At 39.5% G+C, this 22,645-nt stretch overlaps 1 protein-coding gene across 2 annotated transcripts; it reads left to right on the plus strand.

Annotated features, from left to right (window-relative positions):
• The first annotated feature begins 327 nt into the window (after window positions 1-327).
• On the plus strand, window positions 328-20,757 carry LOC124143755 (arrestin domain-containing protein 3-like). Of its 2 annotated transcripts, XR_007222785.1 has the most exons (8): window positions 328-586; window positions 3,826-3,996; window positions 5,985-6,205; window positions 8,856-9,035; window positions 10,543-10,731; window positions 15,109-15,433; window positions 17,159-19,612; window positions 19,810-20,757. XR_007222785.1 is itself a non-coding variant. In XM_046512825.2 (7 exons), the coding sequence occupies exons 1-7, from the start codon at window positions 415-417 to the stop codon at window positions 17,335-17,337; spliced, it is 1,437 nt and encodes a 478-aa protein (XP_046368781.1). In that variant the 5' UTR covers window positions 328-414; the 3' UTR covers window positions 17,338-20,757. The 2 variants fall into 2 exon arrangements, 1 of the variants encoding a protein (XP_046368781.1); XM_046512825.2 differs by having other exon boundaries at window positions 17,159-20,757.
• Window positions 20,758-22,645: the final 1,888 nt, after the last annotated feature.

A 22,645-nucleotide genomic window follows, 5' to 3' on the forward strand; every position in this document is an offset into this window, starting at 1 on the left:
AATTAAACCTATTTTCATATTAATACAAGAGAAGAGCATGTTTTAGACAGTGACAATTATTATTAGTCTCATATTCTCAGGAATCTGACAAATGGAGTATGATTAGGACTAATCCATTTTACCACTTAGGTAACAAGCTTTGGATAGTGCGAGAATCCAACCGTGGGATTTGTGAATTAGGTATCTGACAAATGGGGTGAGTCCTAAGGGGGTAAGTACGGTCCTGCCTGCTTGGGCATTTCCGAATGATCACGGAAAGTGCCGATATCTTGTGATTGCAACATTTCCAAGCTCCTTGCAGCGGTAGACACACGGGATATCGCTGTGTGGAGCTTGAACCATACGCGGAGTTCATATCTGACATGTTCTCTGTTTTGTTGATATGTGCGATGCGGTCCTGTTGAATTTGTGACGATGGCTTATACAGTTCACCCAGATCATTTTCACATCACCCTGAACACCGACTGTCTCCAAGATGTATGGAATACGAACCCATTTCAAAGACCCCTCATCGATGTGGTCAAGCCCGGAGGTTCTGTGGAAGGGGTAGTGCGAGTAACGGTCTCTGAAACACTACGATGCAATGGTAATCTACGGGGACATATTTTGCCGGTCCCTCCCCATAGAAATTGTATATCCAACATTATGATGAGAAGGGGATGAAATAAGCTTGACAGGATCAAACACTAACTTGCGTGCTTCTTAAATCTTACTCGATTAAACTGTGGGTGACCAGCTGTTACTGCGTCATGACAAAACCACTCCCAAACTGGGACCCCCGATGTTGGGTCATGTCTTGACCGTAGGACCCTATCCCTGCTTTCGTCTTGACCGTAGGACCCCATCCCTGCTTTCGTCTTACCGTAGGACCCCATCCTTGCTTTCGGCTGGCCTCACACAGCACAACGATTCCCTGACTGTAATGGTTATTTCTTGGTGGAGCTGGTTTACATATACATTTTGCCATGTGAAACTAAATTTGGAACCAAACCAACATTATACTATTGCATATGAGAGACATTGAAAGTGAGTAGCACAGATGCTTCGAAAGCAAAGTGATTCTGTGCTCTGAAACACATGATACATGTTTCTTAGGTAAATGACTTTTTCTGAATTAGCCTCTGTTCACCCAGCAACAAATGTTACCTGGTAGGATATTATGGTAATGTGACTGTTAAAGAGACTGGACGTCGACCATACTGAAGCTTTGTCTGTAAACAGTAGCCGATGACCCCGAGCTTACTCGTCTCTGGTCGCCTTATTTCGCAACAGAATGTTCTGTAACCAGACTTTTCTCTTGCTTTTAAACAAACACACTTATTCTGAAATATGAAGAGACAAGTCTAACATGTCTAAGTCATTCAGCTGTTCAGTGTGTTTTACATATGGTGTTGCATAATTATATAGACATACTACTACAATTGCGACAGTGAGGTGCATGACAATATAGCTTTACGCATCAAAGTGACCATATTGCTAGCTTTCTAGGTTGGCCGAAGGAACTCTGGGTGGGACAAAGAGAGTTATTCGCCTTCATATGGCCGAGGGGCGGTCGGGTAGCCTAGTGGTTAAAGCGTTAGCTCGTCATGCCGAAGATCCGTGTTCGATTCCCGACTGGGTACAATGTGTAAAGCCCACTTCTGGTGTCCCCCGCCGTGATATTGCTGGAATATTGCTAAAAGCGGTGTAAAACCTCACTCACTCACTCATATGGCCGAGGCATAATTATATTGTAAAATCTAGGCTTTGAGAAACACTCGCTTCTGATCTTATCAAGCTGGCAATTAGTATTTTGTGACCACCCATCTGAAGTTAAGCCAGTTTACTCTGCACAGCGCTTGCATTGTCGGCTGCACTGAGAAGAGCTCTATTGGTTTGGCTTGGGGCATGTGACATCACACTCGAAAAATTATTTCACGCATGATTTAAAAACACACAGATCTGTGAACGTACTGTCACTTTAACCTTCTAGTGCCTAAGAGGCGCCTTGTGTTGTATTCTCCCCAGGGAGCTGAGAATGACTTTCGAGAGCATACTGATTCAGTGACCTTATTATTAGGGCTGCAACGATACAGGAAGTTCACGATACGATACGCATATCGATATTCTGGTCACGATACGATACGTATCTCGATACGCAATGATAAAAAAACAAGAGTTAAAGCATTTCAAGATTGAACCTTTCATGATTTTGGAGCAGTCAAAATTATTTTATAATAACAAGACTGTTGAAGTTGTTCAGCTTCAAAGTGGAACTTTCTCTAACTTTCCTTAAAAACAATTCAAAGTTCAAACACCAGAAAATAATTAATGTGCTCCACCAGTGATACAACGTCAAAGAATTTTCATGCAATGGTCGAAGAAATTGTATCTGAAATTATTGTTTTATCAGGAATAATACATTCCAATATCGTGTTACCTTAGTTGCAGCTTTTACTATATATATATTTAAAATTATAAGAACCACAAGTGTAGCATTTTGGTACTGGTGATTGCTGTTGCAGGATATTTTTACGCATGGAACAATTTGACCAGTCACCCTCATGACCCTAGGGACTTCCCGTGTTACATGTATTTTGATTGCGAAAATGTTATGTTGACATATAATAGCCAAATTGCAACAAATATGACTTTTAATGAGTCAAAGTATGGCATTTTTAATATATGTATCCATTCTCTAGCAACTAAAGTTCGTTTCAATGCATCAAAAGCGGTAATCTGACCGTGGTTGCTGTATCTCTTCACACACGATTTCACCTAACTTAATGAAAACAATATTAAATGAAATTTTGAACTAAACTATTAAAATATATTACAAACACAAGTCCAGATATACCATGAACACGTTTTAATAACAAGATAGTATGATAATGGTATTGAATTGCGTACTTCAGTTCGGATTTGCTGACAGGTATGTCAGTGGTGGGTGAAATGGTATTTAACATTGCGTTCAAGAATTTTGCACTTATCATGCTTATATAGCAACGTGCATGCACATGTGTGTAGAGCTGCTTGTACTAGTCCGGACTGATGCCGATTTATAGTGCTAGCCCACTGAGATACCATGCTGCAGTTAAACATGAATACCCCACTCAGACACAGTATACTGACTCCAAGCTGACCTGTCATTGTTTTAGCCCTTTAATGCCGAGCTACAGATGTTACAGGGTAACAACAAGTACCATGTTTTAACGTCTTTTGGTATTACACACCCTTTGGTATTGAACACCCGACCTTCCACTCTCCATGCGGACGCTCTACCACTAGTCCATAGAGGCTGTCTTCGTCCTGCGGATGATTATGCAATGGTAGTATAAATAAGATGAAACATGTATTATATCTTCTGAAAAATCTCTTTGAAGTCAATAACCTGGTTATCAACATAGTTATAATTGAGGGGGCATGGGTGGCCCAGTCGTCTAAGGCACCGCGATTCACTGTGCAGAGTTGCATCCCTTGGGCATGCCAGAAACCTATGATTTGAATCCCGGTTCGCCCCGATTATGTTTCTAGGTTTGTCAGCACCATACCCGTGCTTGTGGGTTTCACTGAAGTGGTAAACAACTGAGACCTGCATCACTCCCGGCTTTCCTCCCACATTAAGCTGACACGCCGTGATGTAACTGGAATAATGTTAAACAACTGAGACCTGCATCACTTCGGGCTTTCCTCACACATTAAGCTGACACGCTGTGATGTAACTGGAATAATGTTAAAAGCGGCGTTAAACCCAACTCACTCACTCATTATAATTGAACTGCTTTAATGAGAAATTAGACTGTTTCAAGAACTAATGACTGTTGTTCAATCTGTTTCTTCTTGCAGGGATATTTCTGTCTGCAAGAGGACTCATGTGTGTTTGTGAAGGGCATTTCGATGCTGAAAATCTGTTCCTGCTCGTAGAAGATACTTTTCAAGGAGTCCAGGAAAAAATGAAGACCTATGACCACCATGAGGAAAGGGACTTAATGGTATTGCCGAAACTTCAACTGTTAGGTGATTATTATTCATTATGATTATGATCATGTATGATAGAGGCCCTGCGATGATCCTGGTTAGAATTGGTCTTCAGCAACTCATGCTCAGGCAACTAACAGAATCAGGTGGTGATTACAATTACCATTATGTAGATCGATGCTCATGAAGTCAGTCACTGGATTGTCTGGCCCAGTCCTGATTATTATCAGAACTCTGTCTGATAGCTGGAATATTGCTGAGAGTGGTGTTAAACAACAGACAAACAATAGTATGATAGAGGCCTTTGGCAATAACTTTACCTCTCCTCAGCTCCCCCTAAGATGCCCCCATGTGAATCACTGGATTTTCTGGCCCAGACTCAATTATTCAAAGACCGCCATCATATAGCTGGAATATTGCTGAGTGCTTGGTTAAACTACAAAGATAGGAAGAAAGATAGTAGAAAGTCCCTAGTAACCATATTAATAGCCTATGCTAAAAACAAGGTGACTGTCATGGTCAGGCTTGGTGCCTTTGTTGATTGTATGTCATTGTACCCAAACAACATAGTGCATTGCTCATCATAATCATAGGCTTAATAAGTTGTAAATCTGGAAAGTTTTCAAGCAGAAAGTGTTGCGAAAACTGCGAGTGACACTTGCAGTAGGTTCATGGTGCAGTTTTTACTGTAGATCAACAACAGACTAAAATGTAAGGAGGCATATTTCTCTTGTATGCTTCCACTCATCATCATGCTCATTGTCAACCAGCCAGTTCTATGATTAAACTAATCCCTCACATCCTGATTCTGTAATGGCACAGTGTCACTCAGTGTCAGTAGTCCAATCAGGAATGTTCACTAATCTGGTCAGGCTCGCTGACCTGGTTGATGCATGTCATCTTATCCCAATTGCGTGGATCGATGCTCATGATATCAATCACTGGAGTGCCTGGTCCAGACTTGATTATTTACAGACCGCCGTCAAATAGCTGGAATATTGCTGAGTGTGGCGTTAAACAACAAACAAACAACTAATCTGCCACATCTCATCAAGTTGCTTACATAACACTGAGTAGTCCAGACATACACCAGCCAGTTTATACCATCAGATAACACGCTACATCCCTTGTCAACTACAACACATGCATCTGTACTTTAAAAACCACTGACCATGATGACTGACACTGAGTTGCCATTTCATCATACTGCTTGGTACTTATGACAAGAGACTGGGCTACCGTCTGTAAGGACAAATTAAATAAACTTTGAGGCAATATCTATACACATTTCTGAACATTGATTGGTTACCCGTGATCTATGATGATTTTGATATTACAAAGGGTGCATGTTAATTAAAATCTTCAACCTAAAACAGACAAGGTGGCAGCTCATCAGATGTCGTTATTTGGTAATACCCCTGATGGTTTTGGTTTAATAAAAAAAAGTATCCCTGCAGTGAAAGAATTTTCGGACTTCGGATTGCATGGATAATACGATTGCCACTCCCTTGTCATCCATGTTTCCCGGTATAACATGCTTGCTACTTATCATTAATAACACATGCAGAAGTAGCTTTGATCCTTAGTGATCTCATCCACAGGGTTCCAAAACTTTCCAGATTCAGTTGAGGTCAGTGTTTGACAAAATTGGCCAAATTAAGTTTCCAGATGCAGTTGAGGTCAGTGTTTGACAAAATTGGCAAAGGTTTCCAGATTCAGTTGAGGTCAGTGTTTGACAAAATTGTCAAAGGTTTCAAGATTCAGTTGAGGTCAGTGTTTGACAAAATTGGCCAATGTTTCCAGATTCAGTTGAGGTCAGTGTTTGACAAAATTGTCAAAGGTTTCCAGATTTACAGTATCAACCCCCTGGTTGTAGCCACAGCACTGTATATGTCATGGTGGCACCTCGGTAAGTGTAGCAAGTCGACATTCCCCAGGATTGCGTGAATCAGTTTGAATCGTGGGGGATCTCACAGGACTGGAATAAGGACTTCAGGACTTATATGTTTGTTTGTCATTTATTTCAGATTGTAGAGAACAAGGAATTCTGCTTCCAGGAGAGCATCAACTTCCTTTCAAATTTGAAATCTCCACTGCAATGCCTTCCTCCTTCCGAGGTGAACATGGCTTCATCGCCTACTGGATAGAGGCCTCTATAGACCAGAGGCCATATGGAAATGACATCAAATGTCGGAAAGATTTCAACATACACGGCTTCTTTGACTTGAATCATGATGAGATGGCCTTGGTAATTACAATTCATACTTTAGGATAAAACACTTATCATATTCCTAAAATGCCTATAAACATGATAAAGGCCAAGCTTTCTAGCTCACCAGTACCAAATGTATACTGTAAGCATGATTTGATGTGATGTCACATCCAGCCACATGACAGCGACAATGGTCCTACAAAAAGCAGGCTTGAGATGGAAACAGCTTTTTCTTTTTTTCACCCTGAATCATCGCTAGGTGCTGTCTCCTTTATCGTAAGGTAAGCAGTAAATGCATTAAGGAGTAATGCAGGATTAGTATACAAATGTAAAAAATATTTATATTTTACTAAATTTAGATAAATTAATGGTTCTGAGGTGCTCCACAACCAACTTTTCAATTGGAGAAACTCTTTTGAAGTTTAGTAACAATTATAAATATCTTGGTTTGTGGCTCAACAAACACATGGACTTTAAGTTCACAATTAATGAACTGGCTAAATCGGCAAGCCGAGCTTTTGGTGTTTTATGTACAAAATATTTTGATGCTCGTGGTTTTACTTATGCAATTTACACTAAATTGTATGAATCCTTGGTTCAGCCTATTATGCAATATGGTGCTTCCATCTGGGGCTTGTATGAACATAAAAAGTTAAACACTCTGCAAAACAAAGCATGTAAATTTTTTCTCAGCCTTAGACGTAATGCGTCAAATATCGCCGCCAGGGGAGACATGGGTTGGAAATCATGTGTCACTAAGCAACGCATAGAAGTATTTCGTTTATTCTTCCGCCTTAACAGTATGGTAATTACAAGATTGACCCGTGTCATTCATGCTTGGTCAAGTAAAAGAGGGCGCTCATGGGAAAAGGAGGTTACAAGCTAGCTAGAAACTTAAACGTCGTCGACTTGATCGATGTCCATTCGATGACACGTGGCCAGTTCACTCTCATAAAGCAAAAAGTATTTCAAGTGGATGAAACTGCTTGGTTTTCAGAGCTGTGGAATTATTCTAATAACCCTAATGGTAATAAGCTGAGGACCTATAGATTGCTTAAGAAGGATCTAGCGCCTGAGCCCTATGTCTTTTCAAATTATATCCATAGAAACACCAGAAAATATTTGGCACTTTTACGCAGTGGCAGCCTCCCCATTAACATTGAAAAAATGAGGTACAGTCGTCCCCCTGTCCCCCTTAAGGATAGAACTTGCCCTTTTTGTTTTAACTCAGTAGAGACTGAGGTCCACTTCTTAATTGATTGTAACATGTATGAGTGCGTGAGTGTGTGTATGTGGTATGTGTGTGTGTGTGTGTGTGTGGGGGGGGTATAATGTACGTATGGTGTGTGCGTGCGTGTGTATGGTATAATGTACGTATGGTATGTGTGTTTGTGTGCGTGTGTACTTGTGCGTGTGTGTGTGCATGGTATGGTGTGGGGTGGGTGTGTGGGTACCCAAGTGTTTGTGTATGATTGTGTGCGTGACTTTATAAGGAATTTGGCGTGTGTGTGCAAGCGTGCGTGTTCATAACCTAACCTTAAATTTAAACATTGTGTTAGTATATGTCTTATTTTACCTTACTCAGATCATGACGTTATAATTTTCTTTTATGTCTAAGTGTCTCGAAGGCCATACCTGGTTGGATGTTATATTTTACTGTTCGTGTACATGTTTTAGTATGAAGTGAATATAACATGTGACACTATATTAAACATTATTCTCTCTCTCTCTCTCTCTCTCTCTCTCTCTCTCTCTCTCTCTCTCTCTCTCTCTCTGTGTAACCTGGTTCTGTCTGGTGCAAGTAGGTTTTCATGTTAACATGCATTTGGTGCAAATTGAATCAAGTTCTTTAAATCGAGCCTGCTTCAAGTAGGTAATTACGAGTTGAACTCTAACAGAAATATGTCTCACAGCCAAATATACACAAGTTAGCATCACTGATAGTACACTAGTCAGCACCAGTATGCAACTGACCCGATTTAAATGCGCAGAGGGTATTAAATCTACACAGGTATAAATTGTCACGACACCAGTCTAACTAGATAAACACGTGCTTGGCTAGATTCACTCCAAAGAACGAGCCAAGGCAATTAAATGTGTTTGTTAACAATATTTAGTCCGATACTACAGATACTACAGATTTTATCTAACAAAGCCAATAAGGCCATCATGAAAGGATGCAGTGTTTGCACTTTATGAAGATGTCTTGTATACAATACAGGCCCAAGTGGTTATTTGGATACTGCCTAAAACTGAATACCCGAGGGGATTTAACATTTAATAAGCAATAAACATACAAGGGGGCAGTCGCTCAGTCAGAACTTTGTCACACATGATGAAATAAATGCATACTTTATGCTCAAGGGTATACAACAGCATGCTTTATCATGGGTTTTTTAGGGCTATTTGTCTGTTCAGCTGTGACATTCCTGTATTTATCTATTGGATATAAGCTACCAATAATTGATAGCGAAAAACTCTTCGACCTACCATACAATATTAAGGTCATTCATAATTAAGTCCCATCTATGATGTCCTCAACAAATTACTTTTATGTTCTTCATTTATCGTGTTTATTTGTCACCTTTTCTTGTTCTTCTGTCAAAAGTTCTGTGAGATGATCAGCATGACAAGTCGAAGTATGTTGTCAATAGCCCTTTGGTTTATTTATATTTTTTTGCTTCAGGTTCCATATGAGGAAACATGTGAAGACTCCAACTGCTGCTTGTGTTGCAAAGACGGATTTTACAGTTTTAAGATTTCTTTACCGAAGAAAGGGTATGAAAGGAGAGAAACAATCCAACCAGTGATTGAGATAACGAACAACACGCAATCCAGTGTTCTTGCTCAGATTAAGTTCAGTAAGGTAAGTGTGTGTTTTGTTGTTCTTTCCACTCACCTGTTCTCAAACCTCAATCAAATTAATTGTGTTGTGCATATCCATTTGTTGGTCTTAAACTTTTACATCCAACAACCTCCATGATTTCACTAAAAGAAAACTAACAAAAGCAGTCCACATTCGCCGCCACAAGCCATCAATCAACAGAGATCAAGGCTATTTCATCCCATCCGCCTACTATGAACTCATCAAGCAATAATCACTTATCCTGTTTAATTGGCTTTCATGTCCCATTGGCTTCCACCTATGTGTTCTCTGTCCATCCTGTTGTGAAAGTATTGTCCCTTTGTTGTCAACACCTACCTATGTTATCCCACTCATGTATGCATCTGTTGTTACTGTTAATCCTCCACCTACTATATATATTCTGTACTATGTCCCTCATTCAGTCTTGCTTGACAACGGTATAAGGATCTATACCGAAACATCGCTTTTTACAGTATTAAAGAAGCTGTTATCCATAAAATTGTGTCTACCTTGTCAACCAGATCGGCTGTTCACATCCCTTCTTTGGCATCCATCTTAAACCCTGATGACCATGAAGATATCTTCTCGGGTCCGGTGAGATCTCTCCATATTTATCTCAAGGCTTCTGAGACGCTACAACGCTTCCGGAACAGACTCTTCAGTCCACTATCCATGGCGACCACCACTGAAGTCATCTGTACCACGGTCTCCTTCTGGTTCTGTGATACTTCATCCTATACCTTCACTGGATTGCCTCCTGTCGCCTGCATTATGTCCCTACACAGCAACTGCACGTTATCCGCCTTTATGGAAGGTTGTTTTTGGAAGTCTGACACAGTCTTTGCTTCCTACTGTCTACATGACATCTCAGTTACCGATGTCCAGGGCCTTCACCAGTTTGGTCCTTTGGTCCTGACACAACAGTTGACAGCAGCACAGATAACGATATTGTGTACCCTCTTCAGCAGCACAGTACACTAAATTACGCTTGTAACGAACTGGCGGATATAACGAACTGGTTTTTGGCTGTATATATGCTGTATATATGTTTATAATGAATGATGGTCATAACGAACCAAAATTAGTGGTCCCTTTGATTTCGCTATAACCGTAGTTTACTGTACCCTGTATCCTGTCCATACTGTATCGACATAGGAACGTCACTCCTTTGTTTACCTTTATTACAAGGCGGGTTCCCAGACTGAGTACCCATGGGAGGGTGAAGCAGCTCATCTGTAGAGGCTCAGGTCTTCAACACTGAAGTCACCACAAGGTGCGTCCGTTTCGGCTGTGTCCCAAACCCTTACCTGCTCACCTCTGCTTCGAGCACGTCATGTCTCAGTATCAGTTTGGAGATCCTCTTGTGGATGTTGTCGATCGGTACTTCTCCTCGTCTTAGCACACATCAATTCCCCAGGCATGATTGAAAGCTTTGATGAAGCGTTCATAGTGTGAATAAGGATAAGTATACAATTTATTGTGAAATTTTCAATTCTTTTTATTTTAGAAAGTTGAATATGCTGTTGGGGGACATACCTGGGAAGAGGAGTCTGTGAAACTGAACGAATACCACCGCAAGGTGGAGGCGGGGATGGATGACGTCTGGAGACCAGACATTACACTTGGAGACCAACTCCTGCCGTCAAGACTCCTACCATCCCTTAATACATGTATCAGGGTCATTTATAAACTGCATGTAAGTATTTGCTCCTTTGTCTGTTGTTGAACCCGGTATCAGTCTTGGGCACCAGCATAGTACTGTAAAATATATTTTAAGATGCTTCACTAATAGATCAATATGTCTGGCACCAACAGTACTTTACCCTTTTTGAGTTATGTCATAATGGGCTGACATGAAGTTTTCAGACTACCTCCCCCACTTTCATGATCTAACATATCTTCGGTAACATTGTTCTATCCTTTTTGTCAATCAAGATGGCACATCCACATCAATTTCCTGTCTTTTAACGGTGAAACTTGTGAGGTTACGGAATATTATACCCTGGGACAAAATCTGGTGTTGGCTTATCCGAAACATCCACAAACCACTGTGTCCCTTGCCACAGGAATGATCCTTGAAACATTACATAATCACACCTTCTGTTGCTTACAGGGTCATTTGTATAGTAACATACTCCAGTCAAACCAAACATCTACTGTTGCTTACAGGGTCATTTGTATAGTAACATACTCCAGTCAAACCAAACATCTACTGTTGCTTACAGGGTCATTTGTATAGTAACATACTCCAGTCAAACCAAACATCTACTGTTGCTTACAGGGTCATTTGTATAGTAACATACTCCAGTCAAACCAAACATCTACTGTTGCTTACAGGGTCATTTGTATAGTAACATACTCCAGTCAAACCAAACATCTACTGTTGCTTACAGGGTCATTTGTATAGTAACATACTCCAGTCAAACCAAACATCTACTGTTGCTTACAGGGTCATTTGTATAGTAACATACTCCAGTCAAACCAAACATCTACTGTTGCTCTCCCTCCACCATGTCCACAGCGACGCCATTTCACCCAGTATGTCGTCTTAGTTTCCATAGTTTAATAAAGGCTTCCAATTGTCATAGCACTAAGATCTCTTTGGGGAACTGGGTCCTGATTTTTTGCATTCACCAAATTAAGGTGATCGTAGCTCCCATTGTTTAACATAGGCGTACAATCCTCGTGGCACTGAGATCACTTTGTGGAACAGGGTCCTGAATATTTGCATTCACCAAATTAAGGTGATCGTAGCTCCCATTGTTTAACATAGGCGTACAATCCTCGTGGCACTGAGATCACTTTGTGGAACAGGGTCCTGAATATTTGCATTCACCAAATTAAGGTGATCGTAGCTCCCATTGTTTAACATAGGCGTACAATCCTCGTGGCACTGAGATCACTTTGTGGAACAGGGCCCTGAAATATTTGGGGTCGTCTTAGTTTCCATAGTTTAATAAAGGCTTCCAATTGTCATAGCACTAAGATCTCTTTGGGGAACTGGATCCTGATTTTTTGCATTCACCAAATTAAGGTGATCATAGCTCCCATTGTTTAACATAGGCCTACAATCCTCGTGGCACTGAGATCACTTTGTGGAACAGGGTCCTGAATACATTTGTATTTGCATTCACCAAATTAAGGTGATCGTAGCTCCCATTGTTTAACATAGGCGTAAAATCCTTGTGGCACTGAGATCACTTTGTGGAACTGGATCCTGAATATTTGCATTCACCAAATTAAGGTGATCGTAGCTCCCATTGTTTAACATAGGCGTACAATCCTCGTGGCACTGAGATCACTTTGTGGAACAGGGTCCTGAATATTTGCATTCACCAAATTAAGGTGATCGTAGCTCCCATTGTTTAACATAGGCGTACAATCCTCGTGGCACTGAGATCACTTTGTGGAACAGGGCCCTGAATATTTGCATTCACCAAATTAAGGTGATCGTAGCTCCCATTGTTTAACATAGGCGTACAATCCTCGTGGCACTGAGATCACTTTGTGGAACAGGGCCCTGAAATATTTGGGTTCACCAAACGTGAAGCTGAATACAGAAATTTTGTCCAACATGGTGTGTACTGGACACACAGCACATTAGAGCTGGGACGGGAAACTCGGGGGCTCGGGTCAGGTGGGTCAGATGTACGACCTGGGTACCCACAGTACTACCCGGACCCGTGGTTAGTCATGTGACATATTGTTTAATGACAAAAACTCACTATAGCTCAGTGGTTACACTACAAGTCGCTAATGTTCACATTTCTTTCTGATCTTCTTTCACATTCCTTTTGACTTGTATATGTTTGAGTAAAGATAAAGCTTTAGTCAACTTCAGTGTATGCATGATTTGATCGTTTCATAAGAGACCATTTATCTACATGATCTCTGGTTTCATACATGTATCTGAACAGTTTTTGCCATGGCTACAGTTAATCTATTCCCAATTATACATTTTGTTCCCAACTCTTGAGACCTACAGTGGATGCCTGGGTAGGGTCAGGTAATAGGGGGTCGGGTACCTGGGTAGTAAATATGGACTCGTCCCAGCCCTACAGCACATGTAGTTTAGAGCTAGTTGTCATGTGATCTGCTTCTACAGCAAATAAGTCCAGTATACACTTGCCAGACCACAGGGAAAATGGCCTGTACAAGCCAAAGTCAGATGTATGTTAGAATACTTGGGGAAAATAGCATCTCTGCTTGTGACTTATATCATACATATGTGTTGTGTATATTAGGTGTCTGTGAGGATGAATGCACTTCTGTGTGTAGGGGGTGGGGGGTCATTTGGTTTGTTGTGTGTATAATGTTTACATCATTATTAGACCCATGAAGATCCGGGGTAGAATAGGTCTTCAGCAACCCATGCTTGCCGTAAAAGGCGACTAGCTCTTGTGTCGATGTTCATGATGTCAATCACTGGATTGTCTGGTCCAGACTTGATTATTTACAGACCGTCGTCATATAGCTGGAATATTGGTGAGTGCGGCGTTAAAAACAAACAAACAAAAGCATGATTATGATTGTAATGCATGCGTGCGTGTGCTTATTTGGTATGAGTGTTGGCGTCTAAAATCCAGTCTCATCTTTCAAGCAAAATGTGCATTGCCTGAGTGAAATTTTCAGTCTATATACATATTGCCTGATTATAGACATCGACTGTCACATATACAAAAGGATGGTATGTTAAGGAATAAGTAAGAAAATTAGAAACAAGGAGATTATCTTTGTGTGTAGGTAGAGGGTCAAGGTTATATGAAGCAGGCTGTTTTGTGGTGTTATGAAAATCTGATCATTAATTCATTCTGGGTACCGTATTTTCTTGAGTATAGTGCGCACCCATGTATAATGCGCAACCGCCTCTAGCGGGTTCAATATTTTGGAAACAAAGAAATCTGAATATTATGCGCAGAAAAAAATTACACCGTACCCCTTCAGCGAAGTTCGGCAAACGAACGGGTGATGAGAAACTTCGTCAGTACAAATTCGAAATTTGAGATAAAAAATCACCAGACATGTTGATTTACCGTTTAAATTGTATATTTTGTTCAGCTAGGCATTGTTTTATGTCCAGGGATTAAGATTACCTTGTGTATTTTCTCGTTAACTAAGCCGGACACAGCAGTCAGCTGTACACACGTTTTCTTGGAATCTACCGGTGATTCGGTCAAGACACACCCAATGATATAACTTTACAGTATTTAAATGCAAGGATCGGCAAAAGTTGTATCTGAAACTATTTTTTTATCAGGAATAATATATATTCCAATAATTTACATGCAGCTTTTACTAAACATATTTAAAATAATAATAACCCTAAGCGAAGCAGCTGATCGCTATTGCCAGGTATTATTTTTTACATGGAACCAGTCTGACCAGTCACCGTCAAGGCTCCCATGCACGTGATCGCGTGATTGCGAAAATTACATGTTGACATAGAATCGTCCAACAAAAACAAATATGACTTTTAAGGAATCAAAGTATTGCATTTATGATATATGTATCCATTCTCTGTCAACTAAAGTTCGTTTCAAGGGGTCAATAGCAGTAATCTGACCGTGGTTGCTGTTAATAGCGGTGAGTTGTGCAATCTTCCGATCGCTTCGCACACGAAATTAATTAAAACAATATTAAAAGGAATTTTGAATAGAATTAATGAAATAAGTTACAAACATAAGTCCAGATATACAAAGAACACTTTTTATAGCCAGACAGTGTAATTACATGAATAATTTGCGAACTTCAGTGTGGATTTGTTGATCCGGTGTTACGTGCTCACGGTAATGTCTTTCCATGGGGGAAAAACCATCAAAACTCACTAATGCGCACCCCCTTCTACACAGCTGTGTTTTTTGGGAAAAAAAGTGCGCACTATGCTCAAGAAAATACGGTATATTAATAAATATTTCAATATTGCTAAAGTCAACCCTGTTGACGCTCTGTTCTTAAATAAAAACATATTATAATATGTTATGAAATAATTAATTCGGACCATTTTATGAACCAATTGGGGAATAAGATGTAGAAATGTTTGTGAATATACAGTGACATGTACATGTCATTTTAGATGCAAGCTGAAGTCTCTGGCTGCAATTGTGATCAAGTCAGTACATCAACAGAGATTTTTATTGGTGACACCGGCATGCCATTTGCCACTGGTCCTCTGCCAGTGATGACACAACCACTGCCTCAAACCTTTGTCTACGAGCAAGTTGACTTAACAGCATGTAGTGGTGGAGTACCAGAACGCCGGCCTTTACTCCCGGCTGGCTATCCTGAGAAGGGAGGAATCTCTGAGACGGGCTACCATCAGGGCTACCCTGGCGTTCCAAGACCTCCCATAATGCACCAGCCAGTCCCTCCCACTGCGCCACCTGTTGATGATCAACCACGTAAGATAACACAAATTTCCTTTTTATTCATTATCACCTCTTTTGTCCTAATTTGTACACAGAACTTCTTAGATATATTGACTTGATTGAATTTACCAAACTTTTTGATGTGGATGGGAAGGCTTTAAGGTTTTGGCAGCACCTTGTTTTTGAAACCATGTGGTGCTTGAACGTCCCAGAGATGTCATGTATGATAGATAGATATTCTTTATTTCTTCCAATTGAATGAAGATTACAATATGCAGATATAATTATGTTACATGTTTAACGTGAATTGGGGGTATATTTACACATGTTCATAAACATACAAATATTTTAGCAGGTATTGCCATTTCCTTATAAAGCGGCTTACATTAATTATTACTTCTGCCCACACATATCTTTCTAGTTCCATAATACATTGTATTGGACATCCAACAAGTAGGAACGCAAGAATAACATCATCATCTTTCTCCAAGGTCTTAACAAAAACATTTACATCCAGGATAACACATATGGTTTTAAAAAGTTTTAGGTCAAGGACACAGCGAAGATTATTTGTGAAATATGTTTTCCTTTTTCTGCAGACCTTTTTTGGACGTCTTATGCATGAAGTGATTATTTTGTTAAGTGATTTGTGTCATATATAGCCCTGGACATTGTGTTGACACCATGACCACTCATGTCAAGGGACAAGGTCATCATCAAGGTCATAGCTTTAAGAAAAGATTGTTTTTACATTACATATCAAGAATCATTTACTATATGTCAATGAAAGTTATTACCTTTCATCCTTTGGGTGGGGACCACAAGGTGTAAATGTGAGTGACCTACATGTTTTAGGTCAAGGTCACAGCGAAGGTTATTTGTGAAATATGTTTTCCTTTTTCTGCAGACCTTTTTTGGATGTCTTATGCATGTAGTGATTATTTTGTTAAGTGATTTGTGTCATATATAGCCCTGGACATTGTGTTGACACCATGACCACTCATGTCAAGGGACAAGGTCATCATCAAGGTCATAGCTTTAAGAAAAGATTGTTTTTACATTACATATCAAGAATCATTTACTATATGTCAATGAAAGTTATTACCTTTCATCCTTTGGGTGGGGACCACAAGGTGTAAATGTGAGTGACCTACATGTTTTAGGTCAAGGTCACAGCGAAGGTTATTTGTGAAATATGTTTTCCTTTTTCTGCAGACCTTTTTTGGATGTCTTATGCATGTAGTGATTATTTTGTTAAGTGATATGTGTGATTAATGATGACAATCTGGACCACCAAAGAATGGTTTTGAAAGTGACATCTCCACCTCCATCAGTTTTATCACTGTGTACTGAGCACAGAATTTCCTTGGTCATGGATGTGATTTGATTGGATAGCTATTTTAAGCATTGTGTCGCTGTAATCAGGTATAAAACAAAGCTGTGGCAGCAACTTGGTCCAGTGTACTTATCATTATAGAATGGACATAAATTGGATAGATAATCAGAAATTTACAGTTTTTGACTCCTTTGAAGCAATGAATTTATACAAACCCCATAATACAACAAACGTAGTTCAATCTGGACAAATGATCAGCCATGCTAGCAGTGATGAAAAAATACAGGGTCACAAACGTTGGGTAAATTCAATAACAGGTGTAGATAACAGTATCAAATGTTTTGGTTTTTTTGGATGTGAGTATTCAATGTGTGTTAAATAGAAGGAATATTTTGTTTATAACTTCATACCTTTGTTCCCAGCACCTCCGAGCTACTCTGAATGTATCCAAATGTCTGTGCTGTCTGGACCTGGGGCCCCATCGGCACCCCCCGCAGGTCGCCCTGCAGGATTCCCGCAGGATGCAGCTGCTCCCTACCCACCACCAGCACAGAGCTACCCCTACCACCAACCTGCAGAGGACCAATGGAAATACTCATGATGAAGTAGAACATACAACATGGACTTACACAGACCTGGGCAGTGGGCGGTGTTTATCCCTAAGTCTTCTTGTATTTACCTAGACCTGGGCAGAGGCCGGTATTTATTCCTAAGTCTTCATGGATTTATGTAGACCTGGGCAGAGGCCGGTATTTATTCCTAAGTCTTCATGGATTTATGTAGACATGGGCAGAGGCCGGTATTTATTCCTAAGTCTTCATGGATTTATGTAGACATGGGCAGAGGCCGGTATTTATTCCTAAGTCTTCATGGATTTATCTAGACCTGGGCAGTGGCAGGTATTTATTCCTAAGTCTTCATGGATTTATCTAGACCTGGGCAGTGGGAGGTATTTATTCCTAAGTCTTCATGGATATATGTAGACCTGGGGAGTGGCAGGTATTTATTCCTAAGTCTTCATGGATTTATCTAGACCTGGGCAGTGGCAGGTATTTATTCCTAAGTCTTCATGGATTTATCTAGACCTGGGCAGTGGCAGGTATTTATTCCTAAGTCTTCATGGATTTATCTAGACCTGGGCAGTGGCAGGTATTTATTCCTAAGTCTTCATGGATTTATCTAGACCTGGGCAGTGGCAGGTATTTATTCCTAAGTCTGCATGGATTTATCTAGACCTGGGCAGTGGCAGGTATTTATTCCTAAGTCTGCATGGATTTATCTAGACCTGGGCAGTGGCAGGTATTTATTCCTAAGTCTTCATGGATTTATCTAGACTGGGCAGTGGCAGGTATTTATTCCTAAGTCTTCATGGATTTATCTAGACCTGGGCAGTGGCAGGTATTTATTCCTAAGGCCTTTGTTTATCCCTAAGTCTTCATGAATTTATTTAGACCTGCTCAGAAGCCGGTATTTATGTCTTCAGGGATTTATCTGGACCTGATCAGAGGCCGCTATTTGTCCCTGTCTTCAGGGATTTATTTAGACCTGTGCAAAGCAAATGTCTTCACTCTTAAGCAAATGTCAGTAAAAATTCCGAAAAATACTATTGAAAGGTTCCCAAGTCATGTTAAAATATACCACTGAAAATGAAGTTTAAGAGCACCCAAGTTTTTATTGTGACTATAGTTAATCCGTCATGGCTATTGCATCATGCAGCCTTCCAATTATGGGTGTTTTGAGTAGTATAGTTATATATAATGTAATAGTTTTGTCGGATCAACTTGTATAGCAGTAATATCAGGACCAAGAAAGACAAAGAGGCTTTAATGCTGAGTTTTACATTCTTGATTGTAAATGTTAAGATGCAATGTTAAGATGCAATGTTAAGAGACCCCTGAATGTAAGAAAGTATGAATACATCTGCTGGACTGATGGGTCAGAAGAGTCTTGAGTTGGACTTCTGGTATTAAGTCAAAAGAGTCTTCACGGCACTTGTTACAAGCTTCAGTGACAGGTCCCGGGGATTTAGAAGGGGACTCTAGGGAGCTCATATTTTTATATGAATACAGAAATAAGAAATACCTTTGTTTTTTGGAAATCCTGATTAGATTGTCATGTGAACTGAGGTATACATTCTTCAAATAATGGTGTTACGTCAAATATTCAAGTCTTTCAATCATTTTGATAAAATGCTATTTTGATAAATTATGTCTGTGCAAAATCACCTGTTTTTCTTTAGTGCTTGTTATGGATGTAACCATTGATCAAACTTTCGCTTCATTGCGTCAATACATCAATGACACATTCAAAACATCAATAGTTCATAATCATCAATGTCATGCTACAATACTGATGTTGTTGATGGATGTGAATTAAATACTTTAAAAATATAGTCATTATATATTTCCATTACTTTTATTCTAACATACATGAAGAGTCTTCATTGGAGGACACTCCCTAAGCTCCCTAACATCTGAACCCAAGGCATGGTGGGTATTTTTAGCTTTGGGCTCATGTCCAATAAAGGAAATTAAAGGAGGCGTTCTTACCCAATCGTGGGCCGGTCGGGTAGCCAACATGGGTACAATGTGTGAAGCCCATTTCAGGTGTCCCCCACTGTGATATTGCGGGAATATTGCTAAAAGCGGCGTAAAACCACACTCACTCACTCACTTACCCATTCGTGACCAACTTGCGTTATTCCATCCAAGCGCAAATTTAAATTAACGGGCATAGTTTTAAAAGAATTGTCAACTCGTTGCGTAATGATTCACATATATTTCCACCATGTCATTTGTATATCAGATGCTATTTAAAACACATCGGGACTTACGGTATTTATACAGTATGATTAAACACATTTAGCTGTATGTTGGGTATATTCTTAGATGCTAGACATTAATGTGTGTAAAATCAAAAATTATTCCTGGGGGATTCTTTGACATACCATATATGACCGCGTATAAGCCGAATTTTGTACTTTAAGTCATACGTGCATTCTGATTGGTTTGTCATATTTTGGCACATACCATTCATCGATAGGGGGACGAGTCTTCTTGCAGGTTACAGAAAGGGGCGAGTGGTGACGAATGGTTCTTGCCATGCTTTCACAATACCCCTGCCATCAGGCCACTATTCCCCTAATATTGCAATAGTGTTTTTTGTACATTGCAGTAATGTTGCAACAGAAATAATGCCCCCAATATTTACCCCTATACATGTAACAATAGTTATATTTGGGATAACACTCTCAGTAAAGTACAGATTCTAGTACTTTTTGGGGTTGAGTTCCATCCGGGACCTAAACCCTAACTGCCAGAGTGAGGCACCTGATCACCAGCACACAAAGTCAGTGATCTAACCCACTCAGCCACCAAGGCTTCCACAAAAATGAAAGTCCGACAACTGGTAGTCTAGATGACATACTTTGTGTACCCCTCTGGCATGGCACCGAAGACCGAAAGCTATGAAGACACAATGCTATTTTAGGAAGTGGTCAAATGTAACAAATGTTATATTTGGGATAACACTTTATCATTTGACATTTGTTACACTGGACCACTGTCTGAAATGGCATTGTGTGTTCCTATACATGTAGTGTGAAGTGTTGTGTGGTATGTCTGTCACACACTGGTATGGAGGTCACACATGGTGTTCTCAACCAGCACAATGCTGCAGTATTTTATGAACTGCCATTTTACCTCACTCACTTTGTTGTTTTGTGGGGAAGCTGTTGTTTTTTTATTAGCCCCTTTGTTATTTCAACAATTGTTTCTGAAATTTGATACTTTTATTATCAGCATATGATACTATTTTTAGCTACAATGTTTTTGCCTCGGAAAGTTACTTCAAAGAGGGCCTGTAAGACATGTTTACATCATATAGAGTCCTGTAAGACATGTTTACATCATATGGAGGATGTGTAAGACATGTTTACATCATATGGAGTCCTGTAAGACATGTTTACATCATATGGAGGATGTGTAAGACATGTTTACATCATATGGAGGATGTGTAAGACATGTTTACATAGTATAGAGTCCTGTAAGACATGTTTACATCATATAGAGTCCTGTAAGACATGTTTACATCATATAGAGTCCTGTAAGCTGGTAAGACATGTTTACATCATATGGAGGATGTGTAAGACATGTTTACATCATATGGAGGATGTGTAAGACATGTTTACATAGTATAGAGTCCTGTAAGACATGTTTACATCATATAGAGTCCTGTAAGACATGTTTACATCATATAGAGTCCTGTAAGACATGTTTACATCATATAGAGTCCTGTAAGCTGGTAAGACATGTTTACATCATATGGAGGATGTGTAAGACATGTTTACATCATATGGAGGATGTGTAAGACATGTTTACATCATATGCAGGATGTGTAAGACATGTTTACATCATATAGAGTCCTGTAAGACATGTTTACATCATATAGAGTCCTGTAAGACATGTTTACATCATATGGAGGATGTGTAAGACATGTTTACATCATATGGAGGATGTTTAAGACATGTTTACATCATATGGAGGATGTGTAAGACATGTTTACATCATATGGAGGATGTTTAAGACATGTTTACATCATATGGAGGATGTTTAAGACATGTTTACATCATATGGAGGATGTTTAAGACATGTTTACATCATATGGAGGATGTGTAAGACATGTTTACATCATATGGAGGATGTTTAAGACATGTTTACATCATATGGAGGATGTTTAAGACATGTTTACATCATATGGAGGATGTGTAAGACATGTTTACATCATATGGAGCATGTTTAAGACATGTTTACATCATATAGAGTCCTGTAAGCTGGTAAGACATGTTTACATCATATGGAGCATGTTTAAGACATGTTTACATCATATAGAGTCCTGTAAGCTGGTAAGACATGTTTACATCATATGGAGCATGTTTAAGACATGTTTACATCATATAGAGTCCTGTAAGCTGGTAAGACATGTTTACATCATATGGAGCATGTTTAAGACATGTTTACATCATATAGAGTCCTGTAAGCTGGTAAGACATGTTTACATCATATGGAGGATGTGTAAGACATGTTTACATCATATAGAGTCCTGTAAGACATGTTTACATCATATAGAGTCCTGTAAGACATGTTTACATCATATAGAGTCCTGTAAGCTGGTAAGACATGTTTACATCATATGGAGGATGTGTAAGACATGTTTACATCATATGGAGGATGTTTAAGACATGTTTACATCATATGGAGGATGTGTAAGACATGTTTACATCATATGGAGGATGTGTAAGACATGTTTACATAGTATAGAGTCCTGTAAGACATGTTTACATCATATGGAGGATGTTTAAGACATGTTTACATCATATGGAGGATGTTTAAGACATGTTTACATCATATGGAGGATGTTTAAGACATGTTTACATCATATGGAGGATGTGTAAGACATGTTTACATCATATGGAGTCCTGTAAGACATGTTTACATCATATAGAGTCCTGTAAGCTGGTAAGACATGTTTACATCATATGGAGGATGTGTAAGACATGTTTACATCATATGGAGGATGTTTAAGACATGTTTACATCATATGGAGGATGTGTAAGACATGTTTACATCATATGGAGGATGTTTAAGACATGTTTACATCATATGGAGGATGTGTAAGACATGTTTACATCATATAGAGTCCTGTAAGACATGTTTACATCATATAGAGTCCTGTAAGACATGTTTACATCATATAGAGTCCTGTAAGCTGGTAAGACATGTTTACATCATATGGAGGATGTGTAAGACATGTTTACATCATATGGAGGATGTTTAAGACATGTTTACATCATATGGAGGATGTTTAAGACATGTTTACATCATATGGAGGATGTTTAAGACATGTTTACA

Source organism: Haliotis rufescens, unplaced genomic scaffold, assembly GCF_023055435.1.
Source record: "Haliotis rufescens isolate VD_foot unplaced genomic scaffold, xgHalRufe1.0.p SCAF_1, whole genome shotgun sequence".
Classification (NCBI taxonomy): domain Eukaryota; kingdom Metazoa; phylum Mollusca; class Gastropoda; order Lepetellida; family Haliotidae; genus Haliotis; species Haliotis rufescens.